Genomic DNA, 15,429 nt, shown 5'->3' with positions numbered 1-15,429 from the left:
CTCTGTTCTCTTGTCTGCTTTCCCTTCTCTCTCTCCTCCTTTTCATTTGCTCCACTGTGTTGCCTTTTCCCCCACCTCTTTCCCCCTTTTTTTTTCCTCCCCTTTTCCTCCTCCTCCACCCTGTCCGCTTTGATTCCCATGTCCTGCTGTCGCCTCCCTCCCCGTGGCTCCCAGCGGTCGCATCAGTTACACAGACATGTATGAGATGCTGAGACACATGTCCCCACCTCTAGGCCTCGGAAAGAAATGCCCTGCTCGTGTTGCCTATAAGGTAGACCAACCTCCCCACCAACTCCTGCCAAACCACCAGCTTTTCGTGCCGTGGCTGAAGTGGCTGCTGGTTTTCTGTGCCATTGGTGTTGTTCTTCTGGACTTTTCTGGTGCTTTTCCAAGCAGACTGGATTTTGGATCTTCTGCTTATTATTATTATTATTATTATTTTATATATATATATATTATTTTTGTAACCTTTTTCTGGTCTTTGAAACTATGGCACATCAGTTTGTCTTTCTAAGTACGTCTCTGCTCTCTCTCTCTCAGTGTTTCTTCTCTCTCATTCTGCTTCCATTTAGGCTAATTTTGGGAAAGGAGGGTGCTAACGAGCAAATTACCCCGCCAATAGATCCCCATTTATCTTCCTGCAGCTCTTTTGTCTCTCTGGCCCTTCAGTAGTATGTTGTTTGTTCCTCCTCTTAATTAGATTGGAGTAATTAGAGTAGGCAGTGCTGTAGGAGTGAACAAGCCATTAAACAGAGACAACGCCAGAAGGGCTCCTTAAACACCCTCGTGGAAGAAATTACTGTAAGAGCAAACATTTCAGACAGTCAGATGAAGAAATCACTCCAACTTATTGTCTGTTTGGGAGAAACTTTTTTAATTGGCCCACAAAAATGCTTTTCTATCCCCGAAGTGCTGCCTGTCAGACACTGCCTGGGTGGGAACACAGTGGAAAGGGGGAGACACCTGGAGCCAAAGTTATGGAGCAGATCCAGTTCAGGCCGTGCAGCCCTCCCCAAAAACTCACAGGGTGGCTGGAAATTTGCATTTTTAGGGTGATTCTTTGGAAGCTTTTAACATTGACCCTCCCAGTTTCAGAGGGGGAGGTTGATTAAACCATCTCACATTGGTGGAATTGAGAATCCATCCAACTCTACAGGGGTTTTTTTCACTGTTTCCATCATTCCAGCACCACCAAATCCAATCCCTGCACCCCACTGTGGTTGGTTCAATGGATCCAAATCCCAACAGCTCCTCCTGTGCTGTGTTTTTGAACTGTGACCACATAAAAGTGGGATTTTTTTTAAAGAGGCTCATGCTAAACCCAAATCTGGCTCTGCCTTTATGTAGCAGCAAGAATTCAGACACAGCTTCCTAAAAGATCCTCCCTCAGCGTGCTGGGATTTAAAATGAAAGGAAAATTAAACATACCCTTAAAATGAGGCAGCTGTGGCTTTTCTCTATTTCCTTTGATTTGTTTCTGGCCACTGAACTCAGCTGAAGGAACCCAACTAGATCAGGTTCCAGCTACTTCAGATCGATGAGTAGATACATGAACATCTGTCTGGAGACACCAATTATCCACAGAAATCCAATTATTCAGCCCCTGGGAGTTTCCCCTGACTTAGAATGGAGCTGAAAGCAGCAGGAGGTGTTTGCAGGTGGGCACCCAGCTCTGCTCTGTGGTACCAGAAACATAAAGTTCTCCTTATCCCCCCCCCCTTCAAATCTTGTACAATTAAAAAAACAAAAGAGGCTAAAAAGATCATGTGTTAAAATAGGCATTTTAAATAAGGTTTTGGGCTGGTTTTCAGTGTGGTGTCCCTGTTCTAAAGCACCAGAGCAGACAGACCCTTCCCCAGCCTCTGAGTTTCCTGCCATCTCATTTAATTTGTCTGATTTACAGAACAAATCCACAGAACTTTGGCTACATGGGAACGGATTCTTCTTAAAAGGCTTTTTTAAAGACATCTTTAATTTCTGCCCGTGGGTTCCAGTCAAACAGCTCAAACCCAGACTGAACACCACATTTCTCTGAGCTTGGAGAGGATCACATTCATCTCACACGTTACCAAAGAGCCCTGAGCTCCAGAAATACAAACTTCAGGCCAGACCAGAGTTTTCCCCGTGGTGTAAGGCTGCACTTTGGGCTGCCCCCTTCCTTCCAGCTGATGATAAACCCAAACCCTCCTGGGGACACAGAGCTGGTTTTTGCTCCTTCCCTGCTCTACTTCCACGTGCAGCACATCCCTGGAGCCACGCTGGAGCATCAAGCCCTGGGACAACCAGGGGTGGCTCGTGGCATCCCCTGCCCTGCTCCTGCCAGGTGCCCCCACCAGTGTCACCCCTGTCGTCCTCCCACAGCTCAGGGGAGGCTTGGGGAGGGCAGTGCAGGGTCAGACCCTCCACCCAGAGCCAGCACAGGGACAGCAGTGTCACCAGCAGCCAGGGCTTTGTCTCTGCCCTGGTTTTCCTCTCTCCCTCTGAACCAGAAGGTTTTTATAAAAACCTCACTGTCCTGTCCAGCAAAAGCTCTTCTGCCCCACGTACCCACCCTTTTTCCTTCCATATCTACTTTTCCCAGTGCTCTTTGAAGGTTTTGTGTGTTTTCCCTCCCTGTCTTCGTCCGTGTTGCCTTCTCAGTCCGTGCACACCGTGGTTTTGGTTGGATTTCCCCCCCTTGGCAGCCTCCTTGGCTGCTGGCCTTCCTTTCTGCTGTTTTCTGGCTCCCCTTTCTCAACTGTTCTCCTTGGTCAGCCTGACCAGCTGCTGCAGTTCCGTGGGCTTGGCTTGCTGCTTGCTGGAGGTGCATGGCTGGGATGCCCTGGATGTGCTTCTCGGGCACCAGGAGAGCTCTATCCTGCACTGGGGTGGGGGAGAAAGGGGGAAGGGACTCAGTTTGCTGTGTTCTGTTCCTGGCCACTCCCTACAAGAAGGACACTGAGGGGCTGGAGCGTGTCTAGGGAAGGGGCTGGAGCAGCAGGAGCAGCTGAGGGAGCTGGGGGGGGCTCAGCCTGGAGAAAAGGAGGCTCAGGGGGGACCTTCTGGCTCTGCAACTCCCTGACAGGAGGGGGGAGCTGGAGGGGGTCTTTTTTCCACTTAACAAGGGACAGGATGAGAGGAAACAGCCTTAAGTTGTTCCAGGGGAGGTTCAGGTTGGACATCAGGAACAATTTCTTAACCAAAAGGCTTGTCAAGCACTGGCACAGCAGCCCTGGTCAGTAGTGGAGTCCCAATCCCTGGAGGGATTTAAAAACCTTACAGGTGTAGATGTGGCACTTGGGGACATGGCTTAGGGGTGGCTTGGCACTGCTGGGTCAGGGGTTGGACTCGATGATCTGAGAGCTCTCCATCCTAAAGGATTCTGTGACTCTATGAATTTAAAAGTCTCTTCTACCCAGTCAGATGGAAAGAGGGAAGAAACCTACTCTGACTTCACTCTGGGGCCTTGAGATTTGCTCGTTTGCCCATTTTCAGATGAGGGTGTTTTTTCCCCCCTTTCACACTCATGTTTGAGACTTTGAGGCCTCTCAGACAGACTCAGCTTGTCAGAGAGAAGGCTCCAGGGGTTTGTGTGCCCTCAGGAGTAGCAGGGAGGGCAGATGGCAGCCAGCTCTGCTGTCACCTGGAATGACTCCAGCCTTGGCACCACAGAGCCTCTTCCTTCTCTTCTGGGAGACTGAAAAGCCCACGAGGCCACAGAATCTCTCTGGCACTGCAGTGCCACCAAGACACAGGTATTTCCAGGAGGTGGGTTGGAGGATGGGTTTTTTGAGAGCCTGGGGTGAGAGTCTTTGGAATGGTGTGGTGCTAGGAGAGGGAATGACCCAACCCTTGCCCCTCTGCTCTTCGGGGTCCTCTTCTTCCCAGGAGAGGACAACACTGCCAGCAGACACATCTCCCCCTCTGTCCAAGTGCAGCTCCAGGTGAAGCCCTGGTGGGGCTGCAGGGCAGTGCTGGCACAGCCCAACAGGGCTCTTGGCTTTGTTTTGGGGTTCTCTTGGTGGTCTCAAATGTGGCTTTGCACACCCTGTTTCAGGAGTGATTCATTGCAGGGATTAGGAGGGCTCTGCTTTTCCCTTCAGCATCTCCTGACACAGCCAAGGCTCCAGGGCTGATCCCACAGTGTGGACAGCAGGGCAGGGGGGATTGTGCCCCTCTGCCCCTCAGGTGAGACCCCCCTGCAGAGCTGCTCCAGCCCTGGGGAACAGCACAGGGAGGACATGGAGCTGCTGGAGAGAGTCCAGAGGGAGGCACCAGGATGATCAGAGGGCTGGAGCAGCTCTGCTGGGAAGAAAGGCTGGGAGAGCTGGGATTGTTCAGCCTGGAGAGGAGAAGGCTCCAAGAGAGCTGGAGATGGACTGGGGACAAGGGATGGAGGGACAGGACAAGGGGGAATGGCTTCCCACTGCCAGAGGGCAGGGATAGATGGGATATTGGGAAAGAATTGTTGGCTGTGAGGGCAGTGAGGCCCTGGCCCAGGTTGCCCAGAGAAGCTGTGGCTGCCCCTGGATCCCTGGAAGTGTCCAAGGCCAGGTTGGACAGGGCTTGGAGCAACCTGGGCTGGTGGAAGGTGTCCCTGCCCATGGCAGGAAGTAGAATTGGAAGATCTTTCAGGTCCCTTCCAACCCAAACCATTCTGGGATTCTGTGGGGAGATCTCAGAGCTGGACTGGCTCCTCACCCCAGGATGCAGCAGGAGGGAAGAAGCCCATGAGCAGCCTCTCTGAAGCCAAGAGAAGAGTTAAATGAGAGCAGAATAATTACAACTAGGTCGGGGTGAATTATTCATAGCCAATAATTTATTCACCAAACTCAGCCTCATTTCCCACAGCAGCTCTCACACTGTCCCGAATTTATTCACGTCTGGGGATCGTTCCCAGGGCAGTTCTTGTCCCAGAGGCTGCTCAGGAGCTCTTAATAATTCAAATCCGTCGGGGTGCCAGCCACTTCTCCAGGCATTCCTAGCTCAGTGTTGGAGAAATATGTCAGTGAACAGAATTTAGGGTGCAGATACTTCTCTTCAGTGCTGCTTTCTGTGTCAGCAGGAGATTTTTTATCCCAGCTTTTGACACCGGGATGAATTTCCCCCGCATTTCCTACTCGGACATTGCCCGAGAAGTTTCTGAGCAGATGATCCAAAAAAAAAAAACAAAACAAAAAAAAAAAAACAAAGGGGGGCATTTATCGTATCGGATGACACAAAGGTTTTGGTGCCTCGTTAGCGACGGGTTTGTTTATTGGCAATTAAATCCCTCCCGGGAGCCGGGGGGGGATGTCTGGAGCCTCCTGACCGCGCCGGGAACCCGAGCGGAGCCTCCGCTCCTCGGTTCCCTCGTTATCTGCTCGCAGTTAATTAGGAAGCTCCGGAGACAAAATCCCCGCTCCTGCCTCTGGGGCCCTCTCCCGCAGAATTAACGAGCTCGGCGGGGGGAGGATTCCAAATCCTGCTGATTAAAGCCGAGGGCTGGAGGAGGGTTCCCCACGCGCGGCCGCCAAACCGGAGCGGGGACTCCACCTGCTGCCCGCGGCTCCTCCTGCCCGTCCCGGACCCCCCAAATCAGCCCTGACCCCCCAAAAGCGGCTGGGCCACACCCCCGGCACCACCCCCAGAATCAGCTGGGACCTGCAAGACCCCCAAAATCAGCTGGGACACCCAAAACCAGCCCTGACCCTCCAAAATCGGCTGGGACCCCCCTGGCACCACCCCTTGCTCTGCAGGACCCCCAAAATCAGCCCTGACCCCCCAAAATCAGCTGGGACCCCCAAAATCAGACCTAACTCCCCCTACCCCCCAAAATCCCCATTGCTCTGTCAGACTCCCCAAAATCAGCCTGGGATCCCCCTCTCGGACCCCTTTCGACCCTGCAGGACCCCCAAAATCAGCCCTGACCCCCCCCCTCTTGCTTTTCAGGACCCCCAAAATCAGCCCTGAACCCCCCCCTTGCTCTTCAGGACCCCCCAAATCAGCCCTGAACCCCCCCCCTTGCTCTTCAGGACCCCCAAAATCAGCCCTGAACACCCCCCTGTTGCTCTTCAGGACCCCCAGAATCGGTGGGACCCCCTCCAAAACCCCCTCATTGCTCTGTGGGACTCCCAAAATCAGCTGGGACACCCAAAACCAGCCCTGACCCCCCAAAATCAGCTGGGATCCCCAAAATCCTCCTTGCTCTACCAGACCCCCTAATCAACCTGAGACACCCCCAACCTCCCCAAAATCAGCCCTGAACCCCCTCCTTGCTCTGCAGGACCCCCAAAATCCTCCTTGCTCTGCCAGAACCCCTAAAATCAGCTGGACCCCCCCCCCCCGACCCTGCAGGACCCCCAAAATCAGCCCTGAACTCCCCCCTTGCTCTGCAGGACCCCCCAAATCAGCTTGGGACCCCCCCCAGAGGACCCAACTTCCCCAAAAACCACCCCTTTAGGATCCCCCATTTTTGTGGGGGTTTTTTTTGTTGTTGGTTTTGGGTTTTTTTTGGGTGGGATTTTTTTAGTGGTTTTTTTTTTTTTTTTTTATGGTTTGTTTTCCTTCGGTTATTTTTGTTGTTGGGATTTTTTGGTTGGTTGTTGTTTCATCTTGGATTTTTTTTGTTTTATTTTTTGTTTGGTTTTGTTTGTTGTTTTCTTGTTGTTTTGTTTTGTTTTGTTTTGTTTTTTTTTAGTATTCTTTTTATTTTTTTTAGTATTCTTTTTATTTTTTTTTAATTTTTCTTTTTAAATTACATTTTTATATCCCATTCCAAAACATGAGACACAGCCTGGAAGCACAACTTCAAACAGAAAAAACAGCAAAAACTGAGGGAGAAGTTAATTTTTTAAAAAAAAACTGAGTACAGTCTAAACATCTGGTTCAGGGTTTCTTTAACCCTTTTGTTGTCCCTACTGGATCAACAACACTGAGATTTTTTCTCTGCTGGTTAAGGATGAAAATCAAAAGTTCTTGATGAATTTTCCAAAGAGAAAATTTTGGGTCAAGCAAAACATTTGAGAAATTTCCCCTCTTTTCAGTTGGATTCCAGTTCCTTTATGGGTCCTGTAGGGAATTAAAATACAGGTAAAATTAGCAAGTGGTTTGGAAAGGATTGGAATTTTCTGCTCTGCACAAGGAGATATTTTTATGTATGGGGTTGTTTCGTAATAATAGAGGGAAAAAATGAAGATATCATCTTGTTTCAGCCTTTCAGCTGCATTTCTGGAGTTAGGAAAACACCCCAGGGAATGGTCAGGGATGTTCAGGGATCCAGTCCCTCCTCAGGGGTGGCTGTGCCAGTGTCTGGCTGATTCCTTGGCACCCCTGGGTGCCCAGGGGGGTTTGGGTTTGGGCTCAGGTCTCACCAGCCTCCTCCCTCCCCTCCCACCCATCCTGGTGGCAAAGCTATTTTGAATCCAAGATGAATCAACTCCTTTCCCCCAACTGCTTCCTCTCCCAGAAATGCCATATATTTATTTAAGCAACGTTATTTTCTCGACTCAGAAGCTTCCAAGGAAGCGGATTTCCCTGGTTTTGGGAAGGATTTTGTGGCTGAGGCCTGTAGGGCTTGGCTGCAGCAGGTTTTAGGTACTTTTAGCTCATTTTATGGGCTTTTTCTGGGTAAAAAATGGGTGGATGCTTTGCCCTGGGAGGTGCAACTTGCAGGTGGCCTTGAGCAAGTTCTCCTCGACTGGTTGTCAGGGAAGGATGGGGAGATGTATCCCAGTTTTCCACCCTGATGGAGAGAGGGAGACATCCCATCCCTGCCTGGGAGATGCCTGAGGAGCAGCACAAAGCCACTTTTTCTGCTCAGTTCTGGTTGTCAGGTTGGAAATCACAGTGACCAGAAGGTCTCTGAGTGGACCAGTTTGACCAGTTTGCACACTTGGGATGGAAAAAATGCTGCTGGAGACCAGGAAGTGTGTGGAGGGAATGGCAGGCAGAGGAGGGAAAGGAGGTGCTTTTTGGGAAGAGCCTCTCCCAGGTGCCTGTTCGTGGCACCTCTGCCTGGAATTTCTCCGTGGGTTTGGCTCAGCGTGTAAAGAAAAATTCCCCCTGGAAAACCCTTCCCTAAATGCTCCTGGTTAAAATTTAGGAGGAAAAGCCTTTGTACAGCAGGGGTGTGATGTGCCCTGTGTTCTGCCTCCGTGTCCTTTGGGAATTCAGTCTGGAAAATCAGCTGAGGGGACCTGGGATGTGTCAGTGCCAGTTTTTGGGGCTAGTTTTTGTGAGGATAGAGCTCTCCTGTGGGGAATTATTTCTCATCTGCTTGTTCTTCACTTCCATGCATCTTCTCTCTCTCTCTCTCTCTCTCCATCCCTTAATTCTCTCCCACTGAAGTGGGATTCAGTGGGATTCTCCAAGTGGTAACTGTGGACTCTCATTGATGGATTTTTTGCAACTTTTTGTGTGCTGAGGGCAAAAATCTCAATTGAAGTCCTGTCTCATTGACACAAGTGAACAGAAACCCAAACCTGTGGTGTTGCCAGCATTTGATACTGCCCATGAATTATAAAGGGAGGGAAGTCTGGGCTTTGATTTCCCTGTCTCTGAGGCTGGACAGACATGGAAAATGACCTTGGGCACGCTGGAAGGAAGATCTTGGAGATTCCAGTGGTTTGTCTCAGAGTTTAGGAGATGGGAGAGGTTGTTACACCGGTTTCTTGTCTCTCCAGCATGGAATGAGAGCCCAAGAGGTGTGAAAAGATAAATAATGGAAGTGTCCAAGGCCAGGTTGGACAGGGCTTGGAGCAAGCTGGGCTAGTGGAAGGTGTCCCTGCCCATGGCAGGGGGGTGGAAGAAGATAATCTTTAAAGTTTGTCTCAGAGATGAGAATAAAATGATCTTAAAGGTCCCTTCCAAGCCAGAGCAGGCTGTGATTCTGAGGCAGCTCAGGTCAGACCTCTGGGAGGTTTGTGTCAGAGGTTGCTCCAAGCAGGGAGGCTAAACCAGGGATGGAAAGGGTGACCAAGGCTTGGTTTGGGTTGAGTGAAGCACAGGAGCAAGAATCAGGGCTCACAGGAACCACTCTGCCTCTCACCTCACCTGAGGCTCCAGCAGGTCCCTGCTCTCACCCACAACCTGTTTCCCTTCCCCCAAAATGTGCCCATGAGCAGAGGTGCTCCTGCCACACGTTCTCCCTGTGCCAGCCAGGAGGGTGAGCGGGGCTGCACCAGCAGCTGCAGCTCTGGAAAACACTGCCAGCCCTGTGCCCAGAGCCAAGGGAGGGGCTGCAGCCCACTGACAGCTCTCTGACAGCACTTGGGGCTGCTGGCAAACACAGACAGGGGTTCTGTGCAGAGACAGAGATCAGAAAAAAAAACCAGCTTAAGGAGCTCTCAGATGGGGATGAAGTTCCCTCCCAGCAAGGGGCCCCGGCCAAGCTGCCCCTGGGGGTTCCAGCTCAGGCAGCTCAACCCCCAGTGACCTCCTCAGGCTCCACATTGCCTTGGAGAGTGGAAACACTGAGGTTTGGCTGATATGGCTCCAGGTTTGGCTGATATGGCTCTGGACAAGGACGTTTCCAAAGAGCTGGTGAGAGCTGAGGAGCTGATAGATCATCAGGTTGCTGAAGGGGAAGAAACCCATCCTTTAAATGTGTGGCTCAGGTTATCAGCAAGGCTTGGGGAGTCCTCCCCCCTGTCAGCACGTCCATGCTCTGCTGCCAGAGGGGTTCAGGGGAGCCCCAGCTTTCCAAAGCAATTCCTTGCTTACCAGAATGATGAATTTGCCCTGTCAGAGGTGGCCCTGGATGATGATGGGGGAAGGAGTAGCTGCCAGGTCTGAAAATCTTGGAAGATGCTGATCCTGAGGGACTGTTCCACATTTGGATTTTAAGAACATGGTGGCAATCACAGTTCTGCTCATGTTAATCCATGGGGAAGGTCTGGATGGGGCTGTGTAGCTCACTGACTGGAAGGGAAGGAGGAGACAAGGATGCCCACAGGGCAAGGAGGGAAGAGCCAGAACTCAGGGGTCTCCAGTGGGAAGATGTGGACACCTTCACCTTCTAGCAGCCAGTCCCAAGCTGCCCCAGGTGCTTGAGCCACATCACAGGGCTCAGCAGCCTTGTTTCTGAGGTGGTCCCACCACGGGCCCACTCAGGGACTGCACATCTCCTGGACAAAGCCCTCCTTGTCACTGGAAGGGCCTCCCTCACGTCCCACTCCCCAGCCAGGCCGCCTGCACAGCTGGAAGGGGCACAGCCACGTTCAGGATGGAGCTGCAGATGCAAATCCTCCATCAGCTTCCCTCCTTCAGCGCTGCCAGCTCCCATTTGTTGCTGTTTCTCCTGTTGTAAAACCAACATTTAGGTGTAGGAAAGGGTGGAGGAGGTGGAGTTGTGGTTTATCGCTGCTTTGGGTACCAGCCACACGTCTGGAGCTGCAGCATCACTGGAGACTGTCAGGAGCAGGGCAGCGGGCTGGGAAATGGGTTCAGAGCATCCCAACTGGCTGCTTTTGGCAGAACTCCCTGTAGGATTTTGGTGCAGTGCTGGCAACCCCCTCGTTTAACCACCAGAGCCACTGTGGTGTCTCAGCCCTGCTCCTGGACAGGAGCTGAGATCCAGGGGCTGCATTTCAGCACACAAAAAGTTCCCCCATGTCTCAGTCTGGGTGTTTGAAGGGCTGGCAGAGGGGAGGGCGGGGTGGGGGGAGGAATCCTGAGCCACCCTCACGGCGAGTGTTTCCCTCCCCAGCGCCTGGTGAGGATGAACATGCCCATCTCCCCCGAGGACCTGACCGTGCACTTCACATCCACGCTGATGGCCCTGATCAGAACTGCCCTGGAGATCAAACTGGCCTCAGGTGAGAGGGAGGGGATGTCTGAGGGGATGGCACAGTCATCTGGAGGGCACAGCAAAGGAAACAAGGGCAGTTCAGCTCCTTGGCACCCTCGGTGCCGTGCCATGGTCACACAGGGATCAGGGAAGCTGGAGCCACATCTGGGCTTGGACTTCATTATGGTACAGCAGATTTCTTGTACCAAAACCAGTGCCCTGTGTAGCCTCTTCCAGAGCTTTTCTGTGGCTTTGTCAGCCTCCAGCTTGTATTTTCAGGATGAGAGTTTTTATCATCTGAGCTCTGGAAAACCAGAAGACAATTCCAGTTTGCTGAGAGCACACGTGGCTCAACCCCCAGCTCATCTGCTGGCTTGGTGTCCTCCTGAAACCATGGGTGGAAATCCTGTTTTCCTATTGCCAGCCTGGCATCTGCCAACACCTGAGGGCAAGGGAGCTTTGGGGGCTGGCACAGAGGGGTCCTGAACATCCCTGCTGCATGGCATCCCTGGAGATCAAACTGGCCTCAGGTGAGGAGAAGGGGATGTCTGAGGGGATGGCACAGTCATCTGGAGGGCACAGCAAAGGAAACAAGGGCAGTTCAGCTCCTTGGCACCCTCGGTGCCATGCCATGGTCACACAGGGATCAGGGAAGCTGGAGCCACATCTTGGCTTGGACTTCATTATGGTACAGCAGATTTCTTGTACATAGAAAAAACCAACCAAAACCAGTGCCCTGTGTAGCCTCTTCCAGAGCTTTTCCATGGCTTTGTCAGCCTCCAGCCTGTGTTTTCAGGGTGAGAGCAATTTTCATCATCTGAGCTCTGGAAAACCAGAAGACAATTCCAGTTTGCTGAGAGCACACGTGGCTCAACCCCCAGCTCATCTGCTGGCTTGGTGTCCTCTCAAAGCCACAGGAATTCTGCTCCAGGTGGAAATCCTCTTTTCCTATTGCCAGCACCCAAGGGCAAGGGAGCTTTGGGGCAGGGACAGAGGGATCCTGAGCATCCCTCTACCTTTGGGGTGGCTGCATCCCTGGAGATCTTTGGCCATCCCAGTGGAGAGCTCTCAAAGGAGAAGAATCCTTGTGTGTGCTTATTGCTGTTCAACAGAAATGAGAATTTCCACACCCCTTAACTATTCTACCATGGGGGAAAACCAGCCCTTCCTTCCCAATTGCTCTCTGCTGGCAGCCAGGCACTGACTCCAAGTGCCCTGAACCACATTCTGCCTTGAGATAAAATTATTTAAGTGTTTAATCAGGCGTTTACTTGACTTCCCAATTAAACTTTGTAATGTAATAAAACACACTGGCCTTTTCTCTGGGTCACTACAGCATTTAATCAGCCTGGCTGGGGTCACAATCAAGGCATGCCTGGCCCCAGCACTTTTATGCCTAATTTAAAAGTTAACAGGAGGTAACAACGCTCTTATGAGCACAGGGCAAGGCAGGGTTGGGGTTTGTGCTTTCCTAAGCAGTTTTAAGCCACCACTGCAACCTCCCTGTGTTAATCACCCCCCTCACGTGTTGCTGAAACTGGGATGCTTTGGGTTGGCACTGCTGGAAGGAGGCAAACTCTGGAGGTCACTGGGGCTCCCTAAGGGAGTGAAACTCGGGGAGTGATGCTGAGCATCAGACACTTCCTTTCTAAGGATGCCTTTAGGATTTCCTGGGACTTTAAGGGCCAGCACCTTATTTCAGGAATAACTTCTAGATGAGGATGCTGAGAGTTTGTGTTATTTTCAGCTTCCAGTTTCCTGGTAACTCAATGGTAACTCAAACAGCCTTTTTAACTGGAAAAGGCTCCCCCTCCCCCTTTTTTTTTGGCTCTACCCTGGAAGGAACCAGAGAAGAGAGCTCAGCTGATAGCACTGGATTCTTTCTCTGCTTTCTCTCTGCTGTGGGGTGTGAGGTTTTGACCTGTTGTGTTGTTATGAGCTCGTTTGAATGGGTTTCATGTGCTACATTTAATTGAGTCTTTAGTAGGACTAACAGGCCCTTAATAAAGCCTCCCTAATGAGCTGCTGTGTGGGAGTTCAAACCACCGTGTAACAGAGTACCCAGAGCCTCCTCCCAGTACTTTTCTCTTAGAAAAATAATCTCTGTCATTCAGATGAACTAGTTAATTGGCTCCTGTGCAGAGCATTCAGCTGGGAGCTGCCCTGTTGGCTCACACAGCCTTTAATCACTTCTCACTGCTGCATTAAGGCCTCGCTGTGCCCCTTTGAACAGCTCAGCTGTGTTTTACCTTGAGATGGAGCTGCTGGTACAGAACAACCTGCAGTGTCTCACTGTCAAAGATTTTGGGTAGGGTTGGTGGCAGAGGGGGTTTATCACCCCTCATGGCATTATTGCTCAGTGGAAGGTGTCCCTGCCCAAGGAACTGGAGGATCTTTAAGGTGCTTTCTGACCCAAATCATTCCATGATTCATGTCCAACACCTCCTTTGCAGCCCACCTGGGAGGTGCTGCTGCTTCCTGGGGGTGCTTCCCAGTGCCCTAAAGCAGGAGGCACCTGCAGTCAGGTGGGGCAAGTCTGAGCTCAAGTTTAAGCCCCAGGTAAGAGCAGAGGGTCAGCAGGCTGAGGTGATGGTGGTCCTGCTGGATTCACACACTGTTTTCACGGAGGGAGCCACCAGTTCCCTTCTCCACATCTGCTGCAGCTCTGCTGGCTCCCCCTTCTCAAGGAATGGGAGGATGAGGATGCAAATGCTGGGCTGTGCTGCCAGGACAAGGGTTTTCACTCTCCTTCCTGTGCCTCTCCCCTCCCTCTCTGCAGGTGGAGTTAAACAGCACCAGTGTGATGCTGAGCTGAGAAAGGAGATCTCCCTGGTTTGGCCCAACCTGTCCCAGAAGACTCTGGATTTGCTGGTGCCTCCTCACAAACGTAAGTGGTTCAGCAGCAAGCACTGGATCCAGCCCAGCCACTCAAGAAGCCCAGGAAAGGTTTCCCTCTCCTTACCTGAGCTGTCCCAAGCCCCATCTGGGCACACAGTCATGTGGAATCAGCTTCTTGGCATCCTCTGTGCTGCCATTCCAGGGTCACCCAGTGATCAGGGAAGCTGAGGTCACGTCTAGGTGTGGACTTCACGATGCTACAGGAGATTTTCTGTACACAGGGGAAAAGAACCCCAAAACAGTGGCAAGAAGGCCAAGAGTGTGGCCTTTTCCAGGGCTTTTCCATGGCTTTGTCAGCCTCCAGCCTGTGCCTTGCAGGATGGGAGAGCAGTTTCTCCCATCTGAGCTCCTGAAAACCAGGAGAAGAAAACTGCAGTTTGCTGAGAACTCAGAGAATCAGAAGTGAGGTCTTTTGGGGGCTAAAGGCCCTTGGGTTGATGATGCCCTGGGAGAATGTGCTGAGAAAATGGAAAGTTTGCCCAGCCAAGGCTTCTGGGTTCCTGATTAATGAGGAGCAGTACAGAGCAATAAGGGCACTGTTAATTAAGAGAAATGAGGTTGCTGAGGAGGTGCCAATCAGTGGGCAGTGACTGCTTTAGTCTTTCCCTGCCCTCTGTATCTGCTGCCCCAACTCCCTGCTCCTCCATGGTGAGTGCTCCAGTGCTGTGTTGGGAAGGGCTGGTTCTGGCTCTCTGAGGGTGGAAAAAGACATCTGGAAAAATGAAATGCTCTTTAAATGTTTATTTAGCCCCTTATGCCCAGGTTGACTGTAATTCAAACAAAGAGGAATAAGGCTTTTTTTTCTTGACAACAAGCTGGCTGTGGATCTGGCATGAATTTAGCAGTTCTCTCAGCAGTGCTTACAATGCCACAGAGGTTTCCTGCCTGGTTTTGCTGCGTGATCTCTGTGTTTGATCTCAGATGGGAGAGGCAGCAACAGGCAAAGAGCTGAAGAAGTCTGTTGTAACCTTTTCCTCATCATTTTTTTCTTTCCCCTACTTTTCTGTGTCTGTTTTGCCTCCTTATTCTGATGTTTCTTCTCCCCTCTCCTTGTTTTTTGTACCCGTTTGCTGTTATTTTTTGTGCTTTTTGACTCACCCTGCGCTTCTCATCCTTGGAATGTTTTCATGTTTCAATGTCTCACCCTCCTCTGGCAGCTGATGAAATGACTGTGGGGAAGGTCTACGCAGCACTGATGATATTTGACTTCTACAAGCAGAATAAGAACAGCAGGGAACAAGTCCAACCCCCCGGAGGCCTCTGCCAGGTACCCACCAAAAAGGTGTTTTACTCCATCCTCCCTCTTGGGCAGCCCCTTTTCCAGCATTGAGCAGCTCTCACCAGCAAGTTTCATCCAGAAACTCTGCATTCTTCTCCAGGCAGGGTTGGGAAATGCTGTCTCAAAAATCAAAACCCCTCCTGAAAGTCTCTCTGAAAAACTATTTAAAAAAAATTGTTACAGTCGCCTTTTCCGGGAGATCCAGAAAGACTTTTTCCAAAAAATGTCAGCTGATGTTTGACAGTCTAAATCCTATTTTCAGAAGTGGCCCAGGGACTGGGGAACACCAGAAGATTTCTTTGGGGGCATCAAAGAATTAGTGAAAGCTGAGGGTAGTTTGGCTGTAAAATGTTGTGAGTTGCTTTTGAAAATGGGAATTATTGAAAATCGTTTGGGCTCTAATGGGAATTATTCAAAAACATTTTGGCTCTAATAGATTTTAAGTTTTTTTGCCATTTCTTGGAAGTATTTCTTGAAAGTATTTCCACCCTGAGTTCAGCTGAGT

The 15,429-nt window shown here is 51.0% G+C and overlaps 1 protein-coding gene across 5 annotated transcripts in view; it reads left to right on the top strand.

Annotated features, from left to right (window-relative positions):
• Window positions 1-15,429, top strand: part of CACNA1B (calcium voltage-gated channel subunit alpha1 B) — a 308,320-nt gene that overhangs the window by 280,943 nt on the left and 11,948 nt on the right. For 3 of the 5 annotated variants that reach the window (XM_051807855.1, XM_051807858.1, XM_051807857.1), the window contains exons 39-42: window positions 175-271; window positions 10,667-10,775; window positions 13,527-13,634; window positions 14,803-14,912. In XM_051807855.1, the coding sequence (XP_051663815.1) occupies window positions 175-271; window positions 10,667-10,775; window positions 13,527-13,634; window positions 14,803-14,912 (424 nt within the window). The remainder of the gene's footprint in view (window positions 1-174; window positions 272-10,666; window positions 10,776-13,526; window positions 13,635-14,802; window positions 14,913-15,429) is intronic. The other 2 variants (XR_007907763.1, XM_051807859.1) reach the window with 1 other exon arrangement.

Source organism: Manacus candei, unplaced genomic scaffold (assembly GCF_025592945.1).
Source record: "Manacus candei isolate 608988 ecotype Guabito, Panama unplaced genomic scaffold, ASM2559294v1 h1tg000071l, whole genome shotgun sequence".
NCBI lineage: Eukaryota > Metazoa > Chordata > Aves > Passeriformes > Pipridae > Manacus > Manacus candei.
This window is presented reverse-complemented; position numbering and strand designations above follow the sequence as displayed.